The sequence below is a fragment of the Ctenopharyngodon idella genome, chromosome 15 (genome assembly GCF_019924925.1).
Source record: "Ctenopharyngodon idella isolate HZGC_01 chromosome 15, HZGC01, whole genome shotgun sequence".
In the NCBI taxonomy this organism is placed as follows: Eukaryota; Metazoa; Chordata; class Actinopteri; order Cypriniformes; family Xenocyprididae; genus Ctenopharyngodon; species Ctenopharyngodon idella.
In genome coordinates, this window is record NC_067234.1 from 20,452,799 (window position 1) to 20,477,400 (window position 24,602).

Genomic DNA, 24,602 nt, shown 5'->3' on the forward strand with positions numbered 1-24,602 from the left:
TATCTATAAAATATGTATATATACATCCCTGGCATTAAATAAAAAGTATATGTGCTTCCAAACCAGGAAAGCTCACAGAAGCGCTGCTTAGCATTAGTCACTAAAATGACTTTACCTTCTGCCTCCATTACTCAGACAACACAACAAGGATGAATCCTTCCCAACAGCGACACAGACCTTACTCTCAACATGAAGTCCTCTATAAACAGGAAACAGGCTTACCTGTGGAGACAAAAGAAATGGATATGAGACACAATCCAGGTCATGATGCATATTTTGGTGAGGATACAGTATACAGAGAATAGTATGAATAATTAATAGTATACAAAATGGAAAAGTAGAAAAATCTGTTAAATCAGTGTAAATGCCTTATAGGTTTGTTTCTTCCGCTTGAATTGAGATGGTATCACATTAAAGATATAAAAACCTTGCACTTTAACAGGTTTACTGAACCATACATTCAGTTTATGAAAGCCTCCAGCTGAACACATACTAAATCCAATTTCAACGTCTCAAAAGACTTTTCAACATACTTGAATATTTACATTATGTACACAATGTTTCACACCGTTAGGAAAAAAAATACTTGAAGCTGAATTTTTAAACTGGATTTTTAGATTTATTGAAGAATGCCACAATGCTAGGATGTTGTGGGTGGTTATCAGTGTTATTTTAGTATTATATACTATTTTAGTATTTATTAATGTCAAATTAGCTTTTCAGTTTTATTTTAATTTTAGTTCTTAGTAATTTTGCTATGCACAGTCATTTTATTAGTTTACCTCAAAACACTCTTTACCATAGTGCATGATTTGTAAACGAATACATTTTGTACTTTGCATTGCCTACAGCTCCATATATATTATACTGAGCTTGCTCGGTAGCTCAGCTGGTACAGAATTGTACTTGCGATGTGGAGTACGAATCCCTTGAAACACGAGTCACGACAAAACAACTCAAAGACAAGAGCTCAAAAAGCAAGCTAAAATGCCATGGTTACGATTGCGTTTTTATGTCACGTTTGCTTTTGTTAACACTATTGGGTAGGTTTAGGTTTAGTGTAGGTGGTACATTATTTTAAAACGTGATGGGGCACACAGTTACACAGTTAAAGTCACACACACTAGAAGATGATCTTACAAATCCTTCTCTTTGAAAAGAAATGTGGCAAATTAATTAACCAGGGATGGGCCATGATAGTTGACTGGTTTTCCAACAATATACTGTATATATACACAACTGTTGTCAACATTGATAATAATAATAAATGTTTCTTGAACAGCAAATCAGCATATTTTAATGATTTATGAAGGATCATGTGACAATGAAGACTGGAGTAATGATGCTGAAAATTTAGCTTTAACATCACAGGAATAAATTACATTGTAAAATATATTACAAAACACATTTCTTTTAAATTGTAATAATATTTGTCAATATTACTGTTTTTATTGTATTTGTGATCAAATAAATGTGTAAGTTTTTATAGGTTTTAAATATATATTTTATTCATATTAAATATTTCTAGATTTCTATTTCATTTTTTTAATAAGTAATTTAATTACAATTATGAATCTATTAAAATATATATATTTTTTAAGAGTACTTTTAGAACTGATTTCATATTTTTGGTTGATAAAAAGCTGCATTTCCATATAGCCAACAGAGCTGAGTGTTTAAAGTGTAAATATTTGGGTATAACCACAGAGCTTCAAATTTCAAACACCAACGATAAAAATGAACAATGGCTGGCAGATACAGATAGTGACAGAGAGACTAGTGAATAAGTAATTAGAGAATATTTACAAAAGGGTCTTTTTCTGTTGTGGAATGTGAGGCTACATTTAGGTGCCAGTATTACTTCACACATCGCATTTGGACACATACCCACCATATGGCATCTCTGAATATGATCAATTACAAACATGCTGTCTGAAAGCCGTACATAAATAAGCAGTATGCACACTCATCACGCTCATCAACACAGAGGGAGAAAACCAGAGGGAAGAATGAGAGCACTAGATTACTGAGTATAATTACCATGACACACTGTAAAATGATATCAAATCTGCGTCTTGGTATAAATACGATACAAGCTGCCATGCTTGTTTCAAGACAAGCAACATATTACCGGCAGCAATCAGAGACAACATGGATACGCATAAGGGAATTGTAGGCTATTTGGTAACATGTCGTAAGAAACCTGTACAGTACATAATGCATAAATGCATGAATGAATATATGCTATTAAAATTTCAATTCAATCTATTACAATATGAACAAATTTCATATAATTTATACATATATTGTGGAAATAATTTTTTTTCAGGATTCTCTGAATATAAAGTTTAAAAGAACAGTATTTATTTTATTTATTCATTTTTTGTTGCAACATTATAAATGTCTTTACTGTCACTTTTGATACATTTAATGTGTCCTTGCTGGGAAAAAAAAAGTATTAATTTCTTTAATATTTTTTTTAGGGATGCACCAATGTATTGTCCGATGATGTATTGCCTGTTGAAAATTCAGCTTTGATATCACATGAATAAATTACTTTTTAAAATATATTAAAATATAAATCAGTTATTTTAATTTGTAATAATATTTCACAATATTACTGCTTTTACTGTATTTTTGATCAAATTAATGCAGCTTTGGTGAGCATAAGAAGCTTCTGGGTCATTGACGAATAAGGTTTTTAAAAGTGTAAAAAAACATAATGGAGATATAATTAATTTTGAAGTTTTATTAAGTGTTAACAATGAGATTATGTGGTTTTTATAATAAATTAACACCGTTTTTTCATTTTTTTACAAGGTGGACAAGATTCATCAAAAAAAGTCATTCAGTTTAACCAAAATTTCGGTTTTACCGAATGACACTTTTGATTATATCGAATGACGATATTTTCAAACAATACTAAAAGGTTGATATCTAGCTAGATACATAGTTAGCTTGCTAGCTAGCTGGCAAAAGGACAATCAAACATTTTATACTTAGTACAAGTTTTTAAAATATTTCAACATTTTCCATGTTTTGTACCGAATGTCCTGATGTTTCGGGACATGCGTATGAGCAAGTGAAAACGTCTCGGTTACAAAGGTAACCCTCGTTCCCTGAAGGAGGGAACGGAGACGTACGTCGGACAGACCGACGAACAGGAATCTCGCTAGAGAGGCCAATCTACTTCGAGTGTAACTACAACGAGCCAATGCACATTGGCATGCAATCATATGCATCAGCTGCTCGCCTCGCAGCGCGGGTATATAACGAGCAGCAGGTGCGTTGCATCTTCAGGTTTTCGCTGAGGAGCCGAACCGGATAGGCGGCAGCATCAGCGGGGTACAGCGACTGTGGCGACGGGACGTACGTCTCCGTTCCCTCCTTCAGGGAACGAGGGTTACCTTTGTAACCGAGACGTTCCCATTCAGTCGGTCACGTTCGACGTACGTCGGACAGACCGACGAACAGGAATCCCTACCAAAGCGCCACAGGGGCTGCCCTCTTCCAGCGCTCTGTTGTAAGCCACCTGAACCCCCTTGCCTACGGACGGTGGGACAGGGCTAACACAGAGAGTGTCAATCACTGCTGTTCCCCAAAACCCATTCAGTGAGACTATTGGATAACGCTGGGAAAGCGTACCCTTCCGCTGGGAAAGGAACGCTGCGGAAGCCACATCCTTCCCGAAGGAGTTAAGTGGAGAAGTACATATGGACTAACCCGTAGGCTGTACTACATATGGAAGAACTGGGGTGACTCCAACTCGATGAGAGGTGGGTTCTCCCAGAGGGAAAGACACGGGCTTCGTTTAGGAGCAACCGTGGAACTAGACATATGGGATCCCAGTAGGGTCACACATATGGTACCCAGCCTAAACCCGGTTCTCAAGGATACAACGGAGTATAGGCCTAGCGCCAGACGTTCCGCCACGTCGGCTGCCGAAGGGAGATCGGAGGACTCAACAGGGTCTGCCTTGTAGGGACTCTCTGGAGAAAAAAGCGCATGTAAGCGCAGCAAGCCGACACTAAGCCGGGGCCTCTCCGTGCCTCTGACCTGAGGTGAGAACACGGGAGGAGACCGGCTCGACACGAAGGCTATAGAATCTAGCGAACGTGTTAGGTGTCGCCCAGCCCGCAGCTCTACAGATGTCTGTAGCGAGGCGCCACGAGCCAGCGCCCAGGAAGATGCGACGCCTCTCGTGGAGTGCGCATGCAACCTGAGCGGGCAGGGCACGCCCTGAGCTTGGTAAGCCAGGGCGATGGCATCCACTATCCAGTGGGCCATCCTCTGCTTGGAGACAGCCTTTCCCTTCTGCTGGCCTCCGTAACAGACAAGAGCTGGTCTGAGGTCCTGAAGCTTTGAGTTCTGTCTATGTACAGTCGCAAAGCGCGAACTGGACAGAGCAAAGCCAGGGCTGGGTCTGCCTCCTCCGAGGGCAGCGCTTGCAGGCTCACTACCTGGTCCCTGAAGGGAGTGGTAGGAACCTTGGGCACAAGCCAGGCCGGGGTCTCAGTACCACATGGCCGTCACCCGGCCCGAACTCCAGGCACGATTCGTCGACCGAAAAAGACTGCAGGTCCCCTACCCTCTTGATGGAGGCCAATGCAACCAGCAGCAAAGTCTTCATAGACAGAATCTTTAAGTCTGCTGATTGCAAGGGCTCAAAGGGAGCAATCTGAAGTGCTCTCAGCACCAGAGCAAGGTCCCAAGAGGGTATGGAGGGAGGACGAGGAGGATTTAACCGCCTCGCCCCCTAAGGAACCTGACGACCAGGTCGTGCTGACCAACAGATTTGCCATCTATGTGGTCATGATATGCGGAGATAGCAGCAGTATGGACTATGAGGGTGGAGGGGGACAGCCTACGCTCCAACCCCTGCTGCAAGAAGGAAGCACGACACCGATCGAGCATCTTCGGGGGTCCTCTCGACGAGAAGAACACCACTCGACGAACAGGTTCCACTTCAAGGCGTAAGCCCGTCTCGTAGACGGAGCACGTGCCGAAGCGATAGTGTTAAGTACCTCGGGGGGTAAGTCACCTAGAACCTCCGCGTCCCGTCCAGGGTCCAGGTCTGGACACGGGTGCCAGAGAGTGCCCCGTCTCTGAGAAAGAAGGTCCTTCCTCAGAGGAATGGGCCAGGGAGGGGCTGTCGCGAGGAGTGAGAGTTCTGGGAACCAGGTCCGGTTGGGCCAATAGGGCGCAACTAGCAGAACCTGCTCCTCGTCCTCCCTGACTTTGCACAGGGTCTGTGCAAGTAGGCTCACTGGGGGAAACGCATATTTGCGAAGGCCCCGGGGCCAGCTGAGCGCCAGTGCGTCTGTTCCGAGTGTTCCCCGGACAGGGAGTAAAACAACCGGCAATGGGAGGTTTCTGGTGAGGCAAACAGGTCTACCTGAGCCTCTCCGAACTCTCTCCAAATCAGCTGGACCACCTGGGGGTGGAGTCGCCACTCTCCTGGCCGCGCAGCTCGTGATAGCTCGTGGGCCACACGGTTGAGCACACCGGGAATATGAATGGCACGAAGCGACCTCAGATGCTTCTGACTCCAGAGGAGGAGATGGCGGGCGAGTTGCGACATGTGACGGGAGCGTAGACCACCTTGACGGTTAATGTACGCAACGGTCGCAGTGTTGTCCGTCCGGACCAGTACATGCTTGCCCCGTAGCGGCCCTTTGAGGCGGCTCAGGGCAAGGCGTACCGCTAGCAACTCGAGGCAGTTGATGTGCCAATGCAGATGGGGGCCCGTCCAACCCCTGACACTGCATGCCCGTTGTACGTGGCACCCCAGCCTGTGGCAGAGGCATCCGTGAATACCACAGCATGCCGGGACACCTGCTCTAGGGGTACTCCAGCCCGAAGAAACAAGGGGTCCGACCACGGGCTGAAGGTTTGGCGGCACTCCTGAGTGATTGCCACCCGGAACGTGCCGCGTTGCCACGCCCATCTCGGGATCCGGCCGTGGAGCCAGTGTTGAAGCGGTCTCATATGAAGCAGACCGAGCGGGGTTACTGCCGCTGCGGCTGCCATATGCCCCAGGAGCCTCTGAAAAAATTTCAGTGGAACCGCTGTCCTGCCGTTGAACGTATTCAGGCAGTTCAACACCGACTGAGCACGTTCCTCTGTGAGGCGTGCTATCTGTTCGACCGAATCCAACTCCATACCGAGAAAAGAGATCCTCTGCACCGGGGCGAGTTTGCTCTTTTCCCAGTTGACCTGAAGACCCAACTGGCTGAGGTGTCTGAGCACCAAATCCCTGTGTTCGCACCACTGATCCCGGGACTGTGCCAGAATGAGCCAGTCGTCGAGATAGTTAAGGATGCGAACACCCTGTTCTCTCATGGGAACAAGGGCTCCCTCCACGACCTTCGTGAAGACGCGGGGAGACAGGGCCAGCCCGAAGGGTAAGACTCTGTACTGATATGCTTGACCTTCGAACGCAAAAACGCAGGAATGGCCTGTGTCGCGGAAGAATCGAACATGAAAGTACACGTCCTTCAGGTCGATCGCTGCAAACCAATCCTGGGGACGGATGCACTCGAAAATGCATTTCTGCGTGAGCATTTTGAACGGTAGCTTGTGAAGGCTCCGATTCAAAACTCGCAGATCCAGGATCGGTCGTAACCCACCGCTTTTCTTGGGTACAATGAAGTAGGGACTGTAGAACCCTGACCTCATATCGGCTGGAGGGACCGGCTCTATCGCGTCCTTCGCCAGTAGGACCGCGATCTCCGCACGCAAGACACGGGCATCGACAGCCTTCACTGCAGTGAGGTGGACACCCCTGAACTTGGGGGGACGCCGGGCGAACTGAATCGCATAGCCGAGCCCGATGGTCCGAATGAGCCAGCGATACGGACTGGGGAGCGCTAACCAGGCTCACAGAGACCGTACAGGCGGGATCAAAGGGACCGCAGGCGTACCCGCAGTGAGGCAGCGAGGTGGAACACAGGGACGCAGCTCGGGAGGCTCTCTCTGCGAGGCGGCCCGAAGCGGGGTCAGAGTGTGCTGTGCAACACCTACCTGGTTCCACGGTTGGGCAGGGGGCGCAGGAGAGGCTTTGCTGCCTTCTCGACTGCACGCTGCTGCCCTCTGGCGAAGGAAGAGGGGGATGAGAGTGGTGAGGCTTTTCTCCTCCCACTGCTCTCCGAGCCCTCTTCAGACCCAGAGATGGAGGAACTGCTCTCTTTTTGAAAATTTGGGTACCGCTGGCTGTTGGACCAGCGGGAGAACAGAAACAAACCCAACCAACAGGATTTACCACCCGGCCCTCCTCCGGGGGGGGGGGAGAGCAGCCCCACCCGTCTCTGGGTCACCCGTCTCAGGGGTGATTTTTCACTAACCACTTAAACAGTAGCAGAGACGGGAGGTGTCATCTTCCTGCAGCGGACACAGTAGAGCAGACTGGGCCGGAGTTTTTTTTTTTTTTATTCTGCAGGGGACGACACCCTTGGCGACGAGCAGACTGAGGGCCCACGAGGAACTCAATGGTTTGTCGGGGGAGGCTCCCCGGTCTGCCACTAACTGAGGAGAACTGCTGGGCTCAGTCCCCGACAGTGTCACCGAAAAGGCCACCTTGTGAGATGGGAGTGTCGAGAAAGCGTTTAGCTTGACGACCTCTTGCACCTCAGCAAGGTAAGCCAGGGGGGCGCTTCTGGACCACTGAGGTGAACATCGTCTGGCCGAAGGCCTGCGCCGTGACTTTGATCACGGTTAGTCAACAAGCGCAGCTCAACCCCGGCTCAGAACTACCCTCATGCATAAAGAGTGCCTTGGCCTCACATGCAGGGAGGGTGTGGTCTGTGAACAGCCACCCCACCCATAAGGGTAGTGAGAGAGTAAAAACTTATGCAGATTTTGGCACTTTTGGCATTCCATATTTATGGCACCAATATAGCTCCATACTGCCAAGTTTTTCATGCACATCCGGAACACCCGGGAAAGCATAGCTGTAAACTCTGAATCTGAGTCAGCATAAGCACACACCATTACAGTGGGCAGCGTCACCCTCATTTCCAGAGCATAACAGCCCTCTCTCCGATGCTGCAATCGACATCTGACCCTCAGCTGGAGCCCTAAATGGAATGCTAGGTTCCCCTATGAAGAGGACCAGCAATCCAATCCAGAAGCTGCACAGCATGTAATGCGCTAGAGGGAGGGGCCCTAGGGGGTTGGTTCCCCGAAGGAACCCCTCAACCTCAAGACACCCAAGCCATTTCACCAAAGTAGACCTCTTCTGGTGCACCAGAGAGGGCGCTACAATGGAGATTAGGCAAGGAGACCGCGCATCTAGAGCGCCGAGCGAGCGCTGGGTTGCCGTGACAACCCGCGCTGCAGCCCGACAGCTAGACGGCACACGACACGCAGAGGAGCGAGAGGTTTGCTCTCGCTGATCTCCGCGGTCTCCCAGAGTGTTGGGCAGACCCGCGGCTGTGCTTTTACACACAAGCGGCAGCTGGCCAACAACAGAGGGGACTCAAGCTTCCCGGAGAAAGAAGAGTCACGACCGGCGTGTCGACGTGATCATGTTCTCATACGAAAACATGAACCACCCACGAACATCGTTTCAGCACGCGCCCAGACATGTGAAACAGTGATCGTGGCCGTCAGTGAGGACAGGAAACGACCGCATCCAGAAACATACAAATAGAATGTCATCTTTAAAAAGACGCAAGCTCTATTTGTGTAAGCTCTTTTAGGGACTTTACTCTTTTAGAGTGCTGAAGCACGCAGGGGAACGGCCGCCGCAACACAGACAGGGATTGTGTGCAGCCTGTCGTGTGCTCTTTCTCTCTTTGAAGGCGCTCACTCTTACCAGCCGTAAAAACGGCTTTCAGCGCTCGAAGCGCACCGTACCGGCCGTGAGAACAGCCTTCTAACGCTGTCAAAACAGCTATTTGCTCTATAACGGCAAACGAAACAAAAAACAGAAAATAAAGAGAGGACTTCGACCCCGCTGCTGTGCTGTTCGCCCGCACTCGAAAAAAAAAGAGAAGTTCAACCAAAAAGCTTGACTCGTCTTCTAGCAGACACTTGCTTGCAGAGAACAGGAACAACACCGTTCGGCTCCGAAGCGAAAAGCTGAAGATGCAACGCACCTGCTGCTCGTTATATACCCGCGCTGCGAGGCGAGCAGCTGATGCATATGATTGCATGCCAATGTGCATTGGCTCGTTGTAGTTACACTCGAAGTAGATTGGCCTCTCTAGCGAGATTCCTGTTCGTCGGTCTGTCCGACGTACGTCGAACGTGACCGACTGAATGGGAACATGAATTTTTCAAATAGTTAAAAGAGAGTTAGTTACTTTGCTTCATGACCATGTGGTCCTTTGCAGGTGTCTGAATGATGTCACATCCTGTCACATGATATTGACCATTTGACTTGATCCAAAATAGTCCCTTTATATTGGTTACTCCGAATGACATCAATGAAATTCATTTTTCCAGACATTCTTTCTCATAACAAAGCAATATATTTTAAAATCATGCCAGAATAAAAAATATATACATTTATTACATTTTAAGATATTTTAATCACAAATGAAATGGCTGTATTGGCCTTTGGATGGTTAAACCGAATGACCTTTGGACACCTCAAAATCTTTAAAATACCTTTATATGTAGCAAAATATAATTAAAACCTTTTGGATTCAATAAAAGAGATCTAGTTGTACTACCTTACATCCTTTGGATGTCATATCTTTGTTTTTTTATTATTATTAAAGGGTTAGTTCACCCAAAAATGAAAATTCTGTCATTTATTACTCACGCTCATGCCATTCCAGACCCGTAAGACCTTCGTTAATCTTCGGAACGCAAATTAAGATATTTTTGTTGAAATCTGATGGCTCCGTGAGGCCTACATAGGGAGCAATGACATTTCCTCTCTCAAGATCCAAAAAGGTACTAAAACATATTTAAATCAGTTCACGTGAGTACAGTGGTTCAATATTAATATTATAAAGCGGCATAAATATTTTTGGTGCGCCAAAAAACACAAAATAACGACTTATATAGTGATGGCCGATTTCAAAACACTGCTTCAGGAAGCTTCAGAGCGTAATGAATCAGCGTGTCGAATCCACAGTTCGGAGCGCCAAAGTCACGTGATTTCAGCAGTTTGGCAGTTTGACACGCAATCCGAATCATGATTCGACACGCTGATTACGCTGAGGTCTTATTACAGGTGTAAAACGGCACGAGGGTGAGTAATTAATGACAGAATTTTCATTTTTGGGTGAACTAACCCTTTAAGGCCTTTGGACAAAAAAATGACCCGTCACGTCATTGACCCATTTATATAGAAAAATACATATTTATATTAAACTTTCAAGTAAAAATTTATAGTACAAAAAAGTTTTAATATTATGAAACTATTGCATACACTATATATAAACATAGTGTACACTGCATTCATTTACTAATTAGGCTAATTTACACATAAGTCACAATGTAGGCTATAATCAAGAATAGGGAAGCAGGCTATTTGGTAAAAAAAAAAAAAAAAAAAAAAAAAAAAAACATCAGTAAAACAGGGAAATACCATTATCATTATTATACTGCATTTCATGTACGTTATTTATACAGGATGTTACCATACATTTGGCTAACGGCCACGCACGGCCTAACAAACCAGTCAATACGACGAAGTTAAAAAACAATTCACACAAGAGTCAATGAACCCTGTGCATTGAGATCAATGCACACTGGCAAATCTGTGTTGGACGTAACCTATTGCATCTGCTGCTATTGCTCTAAACCTAAACCTTCTGCTGAAAACAGAAAGAAAAGATCTGACGGCCCGTAGCCCATCACAATACAGAGGCTAACAAACCAGACCCGTAAATTAACTAGCCTGCTGGAGCACTAGAGCTGCTTCATGTGACCTTAAACCCTATTATTGCGTGCCAACGTGTCAAGGGTGGGAATTCTATTCGCTGCGATATCAGTGATGAGAGCTTACTCCAGTTTTGACAGAGTGTAGAAGTCAATTTGGCCTCTGCCACTTTTACCGTGCTCGTTTTGGAGTAAGCGATGCATACGCTACCGCTTCAGTTCCGCGCGCGCCGCCGCCACGTGTAAAGCCAGTAGACAGAGGTATTGTGTGCGCGGGAGAGGGGCTTTGGTATGAATAGAACAGAAGTACTGTAGGCACAGCCGTGTGGGGATCAATCCGGGAAATTACAAAAGCGGAGAAATGAACAAGTGAGCTAGAATAATGAGGTAATTCATCACAGCTTGTCACAGTTCTGGGCTAAGGGAAGAAGGGAGGACTACAAGGGAGAAAACTTTCCCCTTTTCCTTTCGCTTCATACTATTCGTGTTCTCCAGTCTGTTGGGTATAAGTGTACTCATATGCCATAACCTAAAATCTACATTAAGCGTACATTTATGCAGTGTACTTACCGAACGTTTAAAGCATGCTTTTCCATACTAAGGTTGACACGTCGCCATTATATTGTGAAATATTTATACATTATGCAAGTGATGTACTAATGTATGCTGATTTACTTTACTAAAGTTAAGAATTATATTACATTACCGAGTATTGACAAAAAAGTAAAACGTCCATATATATATACACACACACCATTTAATAATTGGTACAAGATACACAGGTGAGTTTAACCATTAACTCCCAACACATTTCTATTTGTCATTTGAGTCCTATAGGTAGCACTGCAAGGAATGTTCACATAATGTCACATCAGTTTTGTAAGGAAATTGTTCAACTCCCAGTGAAATAAAATGGAAATGGTTCTGCAGTCGTTTACACACTCTACCCTCTCCCTTCCCTCCAACATTTCTCATATCCTGTGCCTTTATGAAGCCACGGGTCAAATCTCTTGAGCCCTCTGCGATCCCTCATCCTCGCAATTGCAACTCTTTGTCTTCACTTTTACTCTTTCTCTGACAAAAGCAAAACACTGGTCATCCAAACCCTAAAGACTTACTTCATGCTAAAGCAAATAGCACAGTCTAACATTAATCTCCCAATAACAATTCTGTACCTTTCCACGCATGAGTTTTTTAATATCTAATGCCAACTCTTCTTTCACATAGTATCCTCAGTGGAAATGCACATAATAAATAACATTTTTACAGGACACACCAAAGCTCTAATGGAAAACAGCTGTTCTCCTTTCAAAAGCAGAAAGAAAATGAGAATGTGCGTGCATTTACTTCATGTTATCTTTACGAATTTTGATGAACCATTACAGATCACAATGGAAAAAAAAATAATAATAAATTTAATCGCTTTTTTATTGCCAATGTGTGAACAGCTTGTATTTCCTATCGTGTTTAAAGCCTGTAGTAGGCTGATTTTTATGTGAAGGACTCGGGACGTTTTTGCCGGGAAATCAAAATAATACCGTTGACCCACGGCCGCGCTCTTTTCCGTTCTTTGACACATGAATCTAAAGTTAATGTTCAGGATAATGCTGAAAGAGCTATTTTGTACTGTAATGTCAGTGTGTCATGCAAAGAAAATGGATTAATTCAAACTAGATCTATATAGTCTCAAATATTCTTTAGAATCAAACTATCAACAGTGTAATTGTATTTACCTCATCTGTCGACATGAAGCCGGTGAATCACAGAGCTGGTGTAAACATATCCACATCGCTATGATCAGACGCTTTCTTGACTGCTGTTTTTCCACCGCTATGCTATGATTTTTGTTGTGTTTATTTTGAGGAAAGTGCGCAACACATATTTAGATCTAAACGTCGCTCTCAGCAAGCGTGGACGACGTTGTGATGTTCGTTAAAGCCTACTATATCACCACAAAGGTATTTCTAACTTTTACTTCTAAGAAAAGAATGAAAAAGAACTTGCCATGGGTATATCTGGGCCTTGAATCACGGTCAGTCTCTTGTACGTTACGTGTGTATGCCATGAGCACAAGCAAAGTTGCTGGCTGCAGTTCATTTAACGGCCACTGGTGTCGCTAATAAGAAGGGTTTCTGAATTCTACATATAGTCCCTTTATCTTATTTACCAAATCAGTCAAGGGTTGCAACATCTGTGAAAATAATGTGATTGACAAATTCTCAAAAAAAGGTTTATAAAAGGTTTCCGTCAATATATCATGCAACACACTCCACTAATGAGGCTGAAATTTATAAAAAGGATACCAAATATTTTTTTCACATAAATATAAATAAAAATATACATGATACATATAAATTACCAAAGTGAATTTAGAAATAACTGAATTCTTCACTCAACTGCACTCAAAGTGAAATAACTGAATTTAGAGATGAATTAATAACTTTAATGCTTGTTTTAAAAGTCTCTTCTTCCTCTGAAGTTTTAAACATTGATAACACTAATGACTTTAAATAAGTTTTTGTATTAATTATTAATTTGATTTTGATTTTATGAACTCTGTTCTGTTGCTGTATGGGAGGCACGTCAATAAAAACACATTAATTAATTAATAACTGTAAATGTCATAGAAGTCCCAGTTCAGTTTCAGCAATTTTTCATGCACCTGGCAATTTCAGATGATTAAAAAAATGTGCAACACAATATAGTCAAACCACTACATATACAGTCAAACAAAAAATTATTCAGACATTTTTGATATATTTTTACTAGTGGGTGCAGGACACTATAGTTCATTTATGTAAGTGAGGGTAGCAAAATAAAGTAAACTGTGACATATTATACCCAAAAATTCTTCATACAGTGGACTACAAGTAAAACTGATAAAAATTTGGAACTAAAAATTATTCATACACTTTGACCTGACCATGTTTTGCTTAAGCGTTATCTGTCATAATTAAGATTCATTTTTTTCTGACACAGTTTAACTCTGAGATCTTGTCATATTTTATTACCATTTTTTTTTAAACTATAATGAATAAACTGTATTAATGATTTAAATGTTCAAGGTGTCTGAATAAATTTTGGTTTGACTGTATATTATGGTTTGACCATTTCTTGAAGATTTAAATCTTTTTCATTACTGAAAAGTTCTTTTCAGTTCATAATTTGAGAATGACCCAAAAACAGTTCATTTGTGCCAACGTTTGCCAGAAGTTTTTGACGGGTCATAGTGGAACTCCCTGAACTCCAAAAAGGCAGCCAGATATGGTAGTATAGCTTGGCAGATGAAGAAGGCATCTCTCAATATCACACCGGAGCTCCAGCCCCTGCTGCCGTAATGATTCTTACCCAGAGCTGTTCTACAGCACCATGGGGTTTCTCTGTGTGATGAACAGCTAGAGTTCGAGCCAAGAGCCGGAGGTGTTATTTCATGTGGTTCGGCATCACTCCATCCAAACTCATTTTCCTCATATAAATATTTGGCCTTGGGGAAGACATGGCTCTTAATTATGACGCTTAGGATATCCTTCAAGCATTATTTCCTCTTGGAGAACTTTAGCCAAGTTGAAAGTCAAGTTGTTGAAACACCCACAAGTGGGGGGGGGGGAACTTGCTGTGTGGAAATTTTAAAAGCTCAATCCGCCCATTCTTGTTTGTACCTAAATTAAATGTGTAGACGCATAAGTTTTCTTTGTGATGTGAATTAAATATTCATGACATAATTTAGAATGTGCATAAAAACACCTCCTGGAACTTATGTGGATGTTCTCATCCTCTGGCCGCTGCCCCTGGCCTTTCTATCTCATTACAGAGACATGGTGTCTCACTGACCTTGTTTCTCTGGCCCTGTTTCTCTTTTTAATGTTCACCTCTGTCTGGCCTTGGCTGCCGCTTGTATTTATCGCTGCCCACTTCACTGACATGCAGAATGGAGAACGTCTGATGGATGACAGTCAAGGAAGGTAGAGATGAGATATGTGCCGAGATCTTAAAGTATATAACAGTTTATGTACATGCTATATACAAACAAACATTTATCAGAGTATTTAGAGTAACTTCCACAGTGTGTTAGTTACAATTGTTAAAGGATTACTTCACTTTCAAATGAAAATTAGCCCAAGCTTTACTCACCCTCAATCCATCCTGGGTGTATATGACTTTCTTCTTTCTGATGAACACGGTCGGATAAATATTAATAAATATCCTGACGCAGTGAGCGGGATCAACGAGTATGAGCTGAAGAAAGTGTCTCCATCCACATCCATCCATCCATCATAAACGTGTACTCCACACGGCTCCGGGTGGTTAATAAAGGCCATCTGAATCGAAGTGATGCGTTTGTGTAAAAAAAAAAATCCATATTTAACAAGTTATGAAGTAAAATATCTAGCTTCTGCCAGACTGTTTTCCATATTCAAGTTACGAAGAAAGTATAAATTGGCGTCACGTCAGTTAAGATTTTTCCATAAGTTGAATAGGCAAGGCGTAGGATGTAGCGTAAGCTTTTTAAACTGCAAGTGTTTTACACTTTCTTCGTAAGTAGAATACGGAAGGCTAGATATTTTAGTTCATAACTTGTTAAATTTGGATTTTTTTTTTTTTTTTTTTTTTTTACACAAACGCATCGCTTCACTTCAGAAGGCCTTTATTAACCCCCCGGAGCTGTGTGGAATATGTTTATGATGGATGGATGTGGATGGAGACACTTTTTTCAGCTCATACTCATTGATCCCATTCATTGCCATTATAAAGCTCAGATGCGTCAGGATGTTTATTAACATTTCTGAACGCCTGAAAAATGCGTTTTTTTGTTGTTGTTTTTTTTTTTGTCATGATTTGAGCATTTAGAAACAAAACTTGTCAGATTTCATTGGTGATTTCAAATATGAAATTTAATCATAAACATGGTAAACAGCTTTGGAGAATTTGATGTTTCCCCATTCAAAGAGATAAGAGATGTACTTGCATGACAGAGGCGAGAGGTGTTTCAAAGATGGCCGCAGAGTGAAATAACTTGCCTGAAAGGGACTTTAGGACTTCTACCCCAAGTCTTTACCCCAGTATTTTTACCCCATGGCTACTACTTCACTGCTAAGTTCAAGTCAACATGATATCAACAATAAATGACATACACATCCTATTTTACTTTGTATTGTAACTTTTTTTCTGATTGAAACAGGATGTATGAGAGTTAAATGTATTGTGAGACTACATTTCATATGCTCAGGAAATTATTTGATCATAAAAAGTGAAACACCATTGGTACATTCTGTTTTTCTCCTCTTCTCTAGCTTGCTTTCTAATCTAGTTGTCTAATAAACATGCCTTTGTATATTTCAGATATTGTTGGCTCTTTGACAGATTGCTTTTGCTTCTTTTTGTAATTCGCTTTGAATAAAAGTGTCTGCTAAAAGGATGAATGCAAAGTTGTTACATATTACGAAAACCCTTCAGAATAAAACCAACATACATTTAGTATTTTTTGAAAGCAAAAGGCAAATTGTACATTGACTTTTTGGAAAAAATGTCCAAACCAGGAAAGCACTTTAACAACTTCAGAGTGCAAGTACTAACATAACCAAACTAAACTTGCCACAGGATGAAAGCGATCACATGACCCCCTCTATTTGACCTCTGAAGCCACCTGCTGTGGAAAGATACAGTCGGGAGCTTAAAAGCAGAAGTGCTGGTAGGCTTTAACACGGGCGAGGGAGGTTTGAAATAGATGACTTTGCATCTCCCTCAGGTCTGCGGGGACCCTGGCTTGTGGCGCCGGCTCCCAGAGTGATTTTTAATCAGGGACTGTGACAAGTGCCAGTCTGTTCATCCCTCGCTGATGGCCTGCGGCACTCCTCCTGAGCCCCGGTGAAGGAGAGAGCGGCCATTACACCGCAGAAACACTCATCAGCCCTGCCTGATACTGCCCATTGACTCCCATGCTCTGAGAGTTAGTAGAAGAGGCCTCCACCAGCCCGGGGCGCGAATATTAAGAAGTAGGCGGTCCCGCGGCTGACGGTGGCTCTCATCCATCTTTATCGTGTTGGGATCAGGCCTGACGGAGAAGCACCGGTGCGTGGGAATGGCTCTTTTGCCAGCCATGTCTGGAATTAAATCCTTTTTATGGAGCGCTCTAGATACCGAAATGCGAGAATAGGGCCGCTTTTCATTCACTAATGGCATCGGGCTTACCTTGAGTGTATGGATGAATAGGAGGAAGCGTAGATGCGTGGAACAGGAAATGGATGGAGTCGCCTACTATTATTCATCTCGTAAATATAAGGTCAGAGGATTCTATTATTGGGTTAATGGAACGGCCTTTTCAGAGTGATTTGGCTTTTAATTGAAACAGCACGCTGAGGTCTTTCTCTCAGCGGTGTGTTGCAACAATAAAGGTCTTTTCTCAATAACTTTAATTAATACTAGAGAGACTAGTTGTGCACGCATAGAGCCTACTTTACATGCACATGTGTGTATGAAATTCTCTGTATGTACTGTGCATGAATGTGTGTGTGCATTATGAATAAAATATTGCAGTGTATCTTAGTTATTTTATTTTACACTTATGTTATCTATCACATTATACTCAGTTTTGCTTAAAATGTAACAAAAAAGCTTTATATTTTAAATAGAATGCATAAAGTTGAACCAATGAGGTGTGCTATTTGGATTTTTTTTTTTTTTTCAATAAAATACATTAATTCCTTAATATTCCATATATTCCTCACAGCTTCAGCATGTGAGCCTGAACAATGTAATTTACATATTTGTTGGTCATATAGGTTCAGATCCAGTATTTCTGGATAATCCAGTGGATAAATATTTTACAAATCAAAGGTAAAAGGATGAGTCTCATTTTAATTTGGCAAATAGCCAATACACATACACCTGTTGCTGCAAATCAGCTTAATTCAATATCAATATGGCAAATTGCATGCGTCTAAACTGTGCTTCGTGTTGTGCCTAACAATCTTTAATAAGTCCTTCATCTTAACAGCTGCACCCACTGATTCTGCACAAATATGTACCACGTTATTAATATTACAGCAAAAAATCTCTACCGATTGACACATTTCAACTGTTGCACAGTTTATACTGTAATATTGGCCAACCCTAGTGTGTACATAAGATCATTTACAGTTAAATACACTACACCCTTCCCATAAAACACATTATAACACAGGCCACTGAATTGGAATCAGTGTGGCTTTTCCTCTCCTGTCTGCTAATACAAACCAACTATGAGATTCACAGATGGCCCCAATCATTACTTGTGAAGACTGTGATCTGTTATTATAAATGGACCATTACACTTTGTGAAGCAAAAAAGAAATCAAACGCCATTCTCCATTAAAGCTTAATGGCTACCTTTTCATCTCAACCATAACAGACCATCTAAATACCACCGGCTGCATTCTCCAAATGGACGTGGAGTTGGACTGGAAAAACTGCCAGCTTTGAACTTAACAACATGCCTTTACGCACATGTCTCCTTAAAGTTCAAATACACGTAATTGCAACAAAACCAAATGAGATTATTCCCTACTGGCTAAACCTGCTGTTTTTCATGTCTAGTTAATGCGCCAGCTTGTCCCCAGTGGTGCAGGTGGAGCGATTTATAGATGTAATGTTGGTAGGTATGGATGTGGCCCTGGAGATAAACTATAGGCTATTTTAACATAGACTTATTTATTTAGTTAGTTTATTTAGTGTTTTCTAGTTTCAGTAACACTTTACTATGTTGTCTAAAAAAAATAATGCTTTGGCAATACAAAATGTACTTTTGTCATGCCAATTTGAAAGTCACATTGTGGTTTCCTTTTGTTTTGTTTTGTTTTGTTTTATTTTATTTTATTTTTATAAGGGCTTCCCAAATTATTGTTTTATTGTTTTAATATCATTTAAAATCGGTTTAAATTTGTCATTTATAATTTAAACACCATTAAATTTCTCTAGTGCCATATTCAATATCTTGTTTAATAAAGGCAGGTTGAAAATGTTAAAAAATGAAACTAAAATTAGAAGTCATTATTATTTTACGTTATTTTATTTTTTTCAGTTTTCATTTTATGTTTGGCTAACAATAATAACACCGGTATGGATATATCCCTGTAGACAGGCCGTGGGCTGTCTTGAAACAATTTTTCTACCTCTGATAGTAGGGGAAACTGGCATAAGAAATCAGACCTGCAGGGCAGCGCTCCCTGTATCTCTCTCCCCAGTCTGAGACACCTCATAATTTCTTCCTTCATATCGGTCACCATTATCTTACACAGTCTTGTGACATGGCACAATTACAAGGAGAATGAGGTGCTCAATATTTCCCACTGCCCTTTGCCTCTTAATTTCTCCGCTTGCCGAGCGCAGCCCACCTCCCTCTCTCTGTCTCTCTGCAGGTTTGCATATATCCGCCTGCCTGGTAGGCACATTTAAACTTCTACTCAGAAGGGTGAATTGAAAGAGCGTTGAGTTCAAAGAGGGTAGGACAGAATCAAATGCATTTAATATCGCTATAAGAGTGCAGACCTGTCTTCTAAACTTTCCACTTTTTTCTCTCACTGCATGACTAGCATATAAATAGAGAGATGCCGAGGAGGAAACGTGGAGCGAGTGTATGTGTGCCGAACTTGTGGTGGATTTGACTGCAGCTGTCTGAATCACATTTTATGTAATTCGAATCTTAGTACGAATGGCTGAGCACATCAAACTGATTTGCTAGCAGAGTATTAGCAATGTGATTTATTTATTTACACTAGGGAGTCATTGTCATTAACAATTCAGTTTGCTTATAGGACCTTAATTTATTCCACTGACAGAGGCTATTCTGAATTCATCTTGAAAGAACTTTGTTCAGAGTAAAGTTGCCTTTTTTTTAATTATTAGGCTATTATATTATCTGCAAGTGCAGTTTTTTTTTAAATATACTTTTAAGATTTAAAGTATACTACAAGTGCACATTCAATACAATTAAGAGCAGTTCTTTTTCACAAGAGATAGCATGCTAGCTTAGCCTATACCCTATATGCAAGACAAGTGGTTTACCCTTCACATAATCACAGCAGTACTTATGGCTTCTGATTAGGCATTACAAAGGACTATTCAATGGCTGTGTCCGAAACCGCCCCTATACCCTCATTCACTGTTCCTTACATTAGTTCACTAATATAGATCACTTGAGGGAGTGAATGAAAACTAGTGAGTGAATTCAGACACTGAGTGCGCCGGAAGGGTTGCCGCTTTTGCATAGTTAGTGCTCACTGTTTAATAATTATTTGAAACTTAGTAAACTGGCAAGTTAGCAGACTAGTCACGCAACTCTCACAGTGCATCAGTTGTACACTCGTTACACTCTAAAAAATGCTGGGTTAAAAACAACCCGGGTTGGGTTGAAAATGGACAAACACAGCAATTGGGTTGTTTTAACCCAGCGAATGGGCTAAATGTTTGCCCAACCTGCTGGGTAGTTTTATTTAACCTAACTATTGTTTACAATTGCTTGCTTAAAATGTACCCAAAGTGTGTTGGAAATTATCATTATCATATAACAATATGTTTAATAAATGAACATTTATTAATAAGTTTAATGAATAATAATTAAACAATAAACATTTATTAAATTAATAAATGTTCACCTTTTGATTATTATTGTTGCCTCTAGTAATGATTTTTAATTTCAACCTATTTTCGGTTCATTTTAAGCCAGCCATATAGTAATTTTTAAACAATAGTTGGGTTAAATAAAATTGCCCAGCACACTGGGCAAACATTTAACCCAACCGCTGGGTTTGTCATTTTCAACCCAGACTGGGTTGTTTTTAACCCAGCATTTTTTTTGTGTATTATGGTGCATTGTGGGATTGAACGATCGATAATGTCCACTATGGTTTCGAAAACCACTACAAATGGCTGTCCCCTCAAATAATGCCCTATTTAAGGGTATAGGGGGCAATTTCGGATTCAGCAAATGTTTGAGAACTCCTAGCAAAAGAACTTTGTAGTGAAGGACATAACCTCAATTACTTTACATTAAATAATAAAGTAAAATATTACATAAAATATTCACATACATTTGCATGCATTGCATGCATTTAGCACATTTTTTTTTTTTTAATAAACAATCCTGAAATGCCATTTTGCATGATAAAATTCGAATGATATCATTTATAGTTTTTAAAATGACCCCTGCAACTGATGTAAACAGCTACTCACATCTGTGTATGGGACATACGGGGGCAGACGGGTTAGACATGCCAGGAATCGGGACAGAGCTGAACTCAGATCAGTTCCAGAAGGCCGCTGTGCCAGTGTCACAGGACGTGTATGTGTCACTGCCAGAGCTGACAGGGGTTAAGTGTTTGCGAGAGCCCAGGAGATGGCTGCTGTGAATGGGATAGACTGGGTCTACTTGGAGTTGCATCCATGCTGCTGATAGATTCTCTGCCCAGTCTGAGTCAAATGCACCGCCAGCCTTGCTGTTAACCTGCCGTTGTCCTCAGGCAGGGTGACTCTCTGTTTCTCTCTCTCTCTGCCTTTCCCTCTTGCCCTTCTCTCTATCTCTGCCTATCTTTCGAAGGCCATTCTAATTTTATTCTCAACCAGTTCTGAAAAAAATGCAAGCAGTGCTTGTTAAATGCCAAAATTTCCACCGCAATGCTAGGGTGGTTGCCAGGGTGTTGCTATGCGATTGCTAAATTGTTCTAAGTACTTGTTAATACATATGGCTGTTAATTTTATCTGGGTGGTTGAAGGATGTTGCTATGCAGTTGTTCCGAGTATTTGTTAGCACATTGCTATGTGGTTGTTCGATTGCTATTCTGTTGTTAGGGTATTCTGGAAGGTTTCCAAGGTATTGCTATGTGATTCATAAGGTGTTCTGAGCAGCTGTATAGCAGTGTATAGCTATGCAGTTGTTATTGTTTTCTAAGTGGTTGCTAGAGCTTTTGGAGTAGTTAAAATAGTTCTTAGTTCATAGGGAATGCAGTTATTTAGATGTTTTGGGCGGTTGCCAGGGTGTTGCTATGTGATTGAAAAGGTGTTCTGAGCAGCTGTTAGAAAACACTAATAACTGCATAGCTATACACTAACAGCTGCTCAGAACACCTTTTCAATCACATAGCAACACCCTGACAACCACCCAAAACATCCAAACAACTGCATACCCTAGCAGTGAACTAAGAACTAGTTTAACTACTCAAAACGCTTTAGCAACCACTTAGAAAACACTAATAACTGCATAGCTATGCACTAAGTGGTTGCTAAAGCGTTTTGAGTAGTTAAACTAGTTCTTAGTTCACTGCTAGGGTATGCAGTTGTTTGGATGTTTTGGGTGGTTGCCAGGGTGTTGCTATGTGATTGATAAGGTGTTCTGAGCAGCTGTTAGTTTATAGCTATGCAGTTGTTAGTGTTTTCTATGTGGTTGCTAGAACATTTTGAGTAGTTAAACTAGTTCTTAATTCACTGCTATGGTATGCAGTTATTTGGATGATCTGGGTGGTTGCCAGGGTGTTACTATGCAACTGTTAAGTTGTTCTGAGTACTTGTAAGCACATTGCTATGTGGTTGTTAGATTGCTATTCTCTTGTTTGGGTTTTATGGGTGGTTTCCTAGGTCTTGTGGTTGCTAAGGTGTTCTGAAAAGCTGTCATTGTATGGCTATGCAGTTGTTAGTGTTTTCTAAGTGGTTGCTAGGGCGTTCTAGTTAAGCAAATTCTTAGTGGACAGCTACAGAATGCATTTATTTGGGTTTTCTGGGTGGTTGCCAGGGTATTGCCAGAAAAAAACAACAAGCCCAAAAAAACCTAAATGCTGTATTTGGGAAACAAGACAAAAATATTGTGACTCACAACTTCCCATTTTATCATGTCAATAAAGTGACATGCTTTTTGAGCCAAGCCCAAATATGCTTATAATAAGTGGACATGGCAACACTATGGTTTAGTTAAAATTGTCAGGCATAAGTATTTGATCACTAATTTTATTTTAGTCATAGACTCTTGGAATTCATGTCAACGGAAAACATTGATATTACCACTGTGTCAATCAGCCGTTTCGGTAGTGAGTCAAATTCCGAACACGCACAGAATGATAATTTAGGGGATTCACTCTTGCTTTTAAATGGAGTTGTCACTCCTGAAACTTTACAGTGTATACAGTGGGTACGGAAAGTATTCAGACCCCCTTAAATTTTTCACTCTTTGTTATATTGCAGCCATTTGCTAAAATCATTTAAGTTGATTTTTTTCCTCATTAATGTACACATAGCACCCCATATTGACAGAAAAACACAGAATTGTTGACATTTTTGCAGATTTATTAAAAAAGAAAAACTGAAATATCACATGGTCCTAAATATTCAGACCCTTTGCTGTGACACTCATATATTTAACTCAGGTGCTGTTCATTTCTTCTGATCATCCTTGAGATGGTTCTACACCTTCATTTGAGTCCAGCTGTGTTTGATTATACTGATTGGACTTGATTAGGAAAGCCACACACCTGTCTGTATAAGACCTTACAGCTCACAGTGCATGTCAGAGCAAATGAGAATCATGAGGTCAGAGGAACTGCCTGAAGAGCTCAGAGACAGAATTGTGGCAAGGCACAGATCTGGCCAAGGTTACAAAAAAATTTCTGCTGCACTTAAGGTTCCTAAGAGCACAGTGGCCTCCATAATCCTTAAATGGAAGACATTTGGGACGACCAGAACCCTTCCTAGAGCTGGCCGTCCGGCCAAACTGAGCTATCGGGGGAGAAGAGCCTTTGTGAGAGAGGTAAAGTAGAACCCAAAGATCACTGTGGCTGAGCTCCAGAGATGCAGTCGGGAGATGGGAGAAAGTTGTAGAAAGTCAACCATCACTGCAGCCCTCCACCAGTCGGGGCTTTATGGCAGAGTGGCCCGACGGAAGCCTCTCCTCAGTGCAAGACACATGAAAAAACACCTGAAGGACTCCAAGATGGTGAGAAATAAGATTCTCTGGTCTGATGAGACCAAGATAGAACTTTTTGGCCTTAATTCTAAGCGGTATGTGTGGAGAAAACCAGGCACTGCTCATCACCTGTCCAATACAGTCCCAACAGTGAAGCATGGTGGTGGCAGCATCATGCTGTGGGGGTGTTTTTCAGCTGCAGGGACAGGACGACTGGTTGCAATTGAGGGAAAGATGAATGCGGCCAAGTACAGGGATATCCTGGACGAAAACCTTCTCCAGAGTGCTCAGGACCTCAGACTGGGCCGAAGGTTTACCTTCCAACAAGACAATGACCCTAAGCACACAGCTAAAATAATGAAGGAGTGGCTTCACAACAACTCCGTGACTGTTCTTGAATGGCCCAGCCAGAGCCCTGACTTAAACCCAATTGAGCATCTCTGGAGAGACCTAAAAATGGCTGTCCACCAACGTTTACCATCCAACCTGACAGAACTGGAGAGGATCTGCAAGGAGGAATGGCAGAGGATCCCCAAATCCAGGTGTGAAAAACTTGTTGCATCTTTCCCAAAAAGACTCATGGCTGTATTAGATCAAAAGGGTGCTTCTACTAAATACTGAGCAAAGGGTCTGAATACTTAGGACCATGTGATATTTCAGTTTTTCTTTTTTAATAAATCTGCAAAAATGTCAACAATTCTGTGTTTTTCTGTCAATATGGGGTGCTGTGTGTACATTAATGAGGAAAAAAAAAGAGGGAAAAAAATGAACTTAAATGATTTTAGCAAATGGCTGCAATATAACAAAGAGTAAAAAATTTAAGGGGGTCTAAATACTTTCCGTA

General features: G+C 41.8%; 2 protein-coding genes across 6 annotated transcripts in view; one reads left to right on the plus strand and one right to left on the minus strand.

The window, feature by feature from the left end:
- Positions 1-8,856, plus strand: part of bach1a (BTB and CNC homology 1, basic leucine zipper transcription factor 1 a) — a 139,847-nt gene extending 130,991 nt beyond the window's left edge. Inside the window, exon 5 of the mRNA XM_051863509.1 lies at positions 8,368-8,856. Coding sequence (XP_051719469.1) covers positions 8,368-8,523 — 156 coding nt within the window. The 3' untranslated portion in view covers positions 8,524-8,856. The remainder of the gene's footprint in view (positions 1-8,367) is intronic.
- cadm2b (cell adhesion molecule 2b) overlaps positions 1-24,602 on the minus strand; it is a 230,285-nt gene that overhangs the window by 115,540 nt on the left and 90,143 nt on the right. The gene's annotated exons all lie outside the window — the stretch shown is intronic.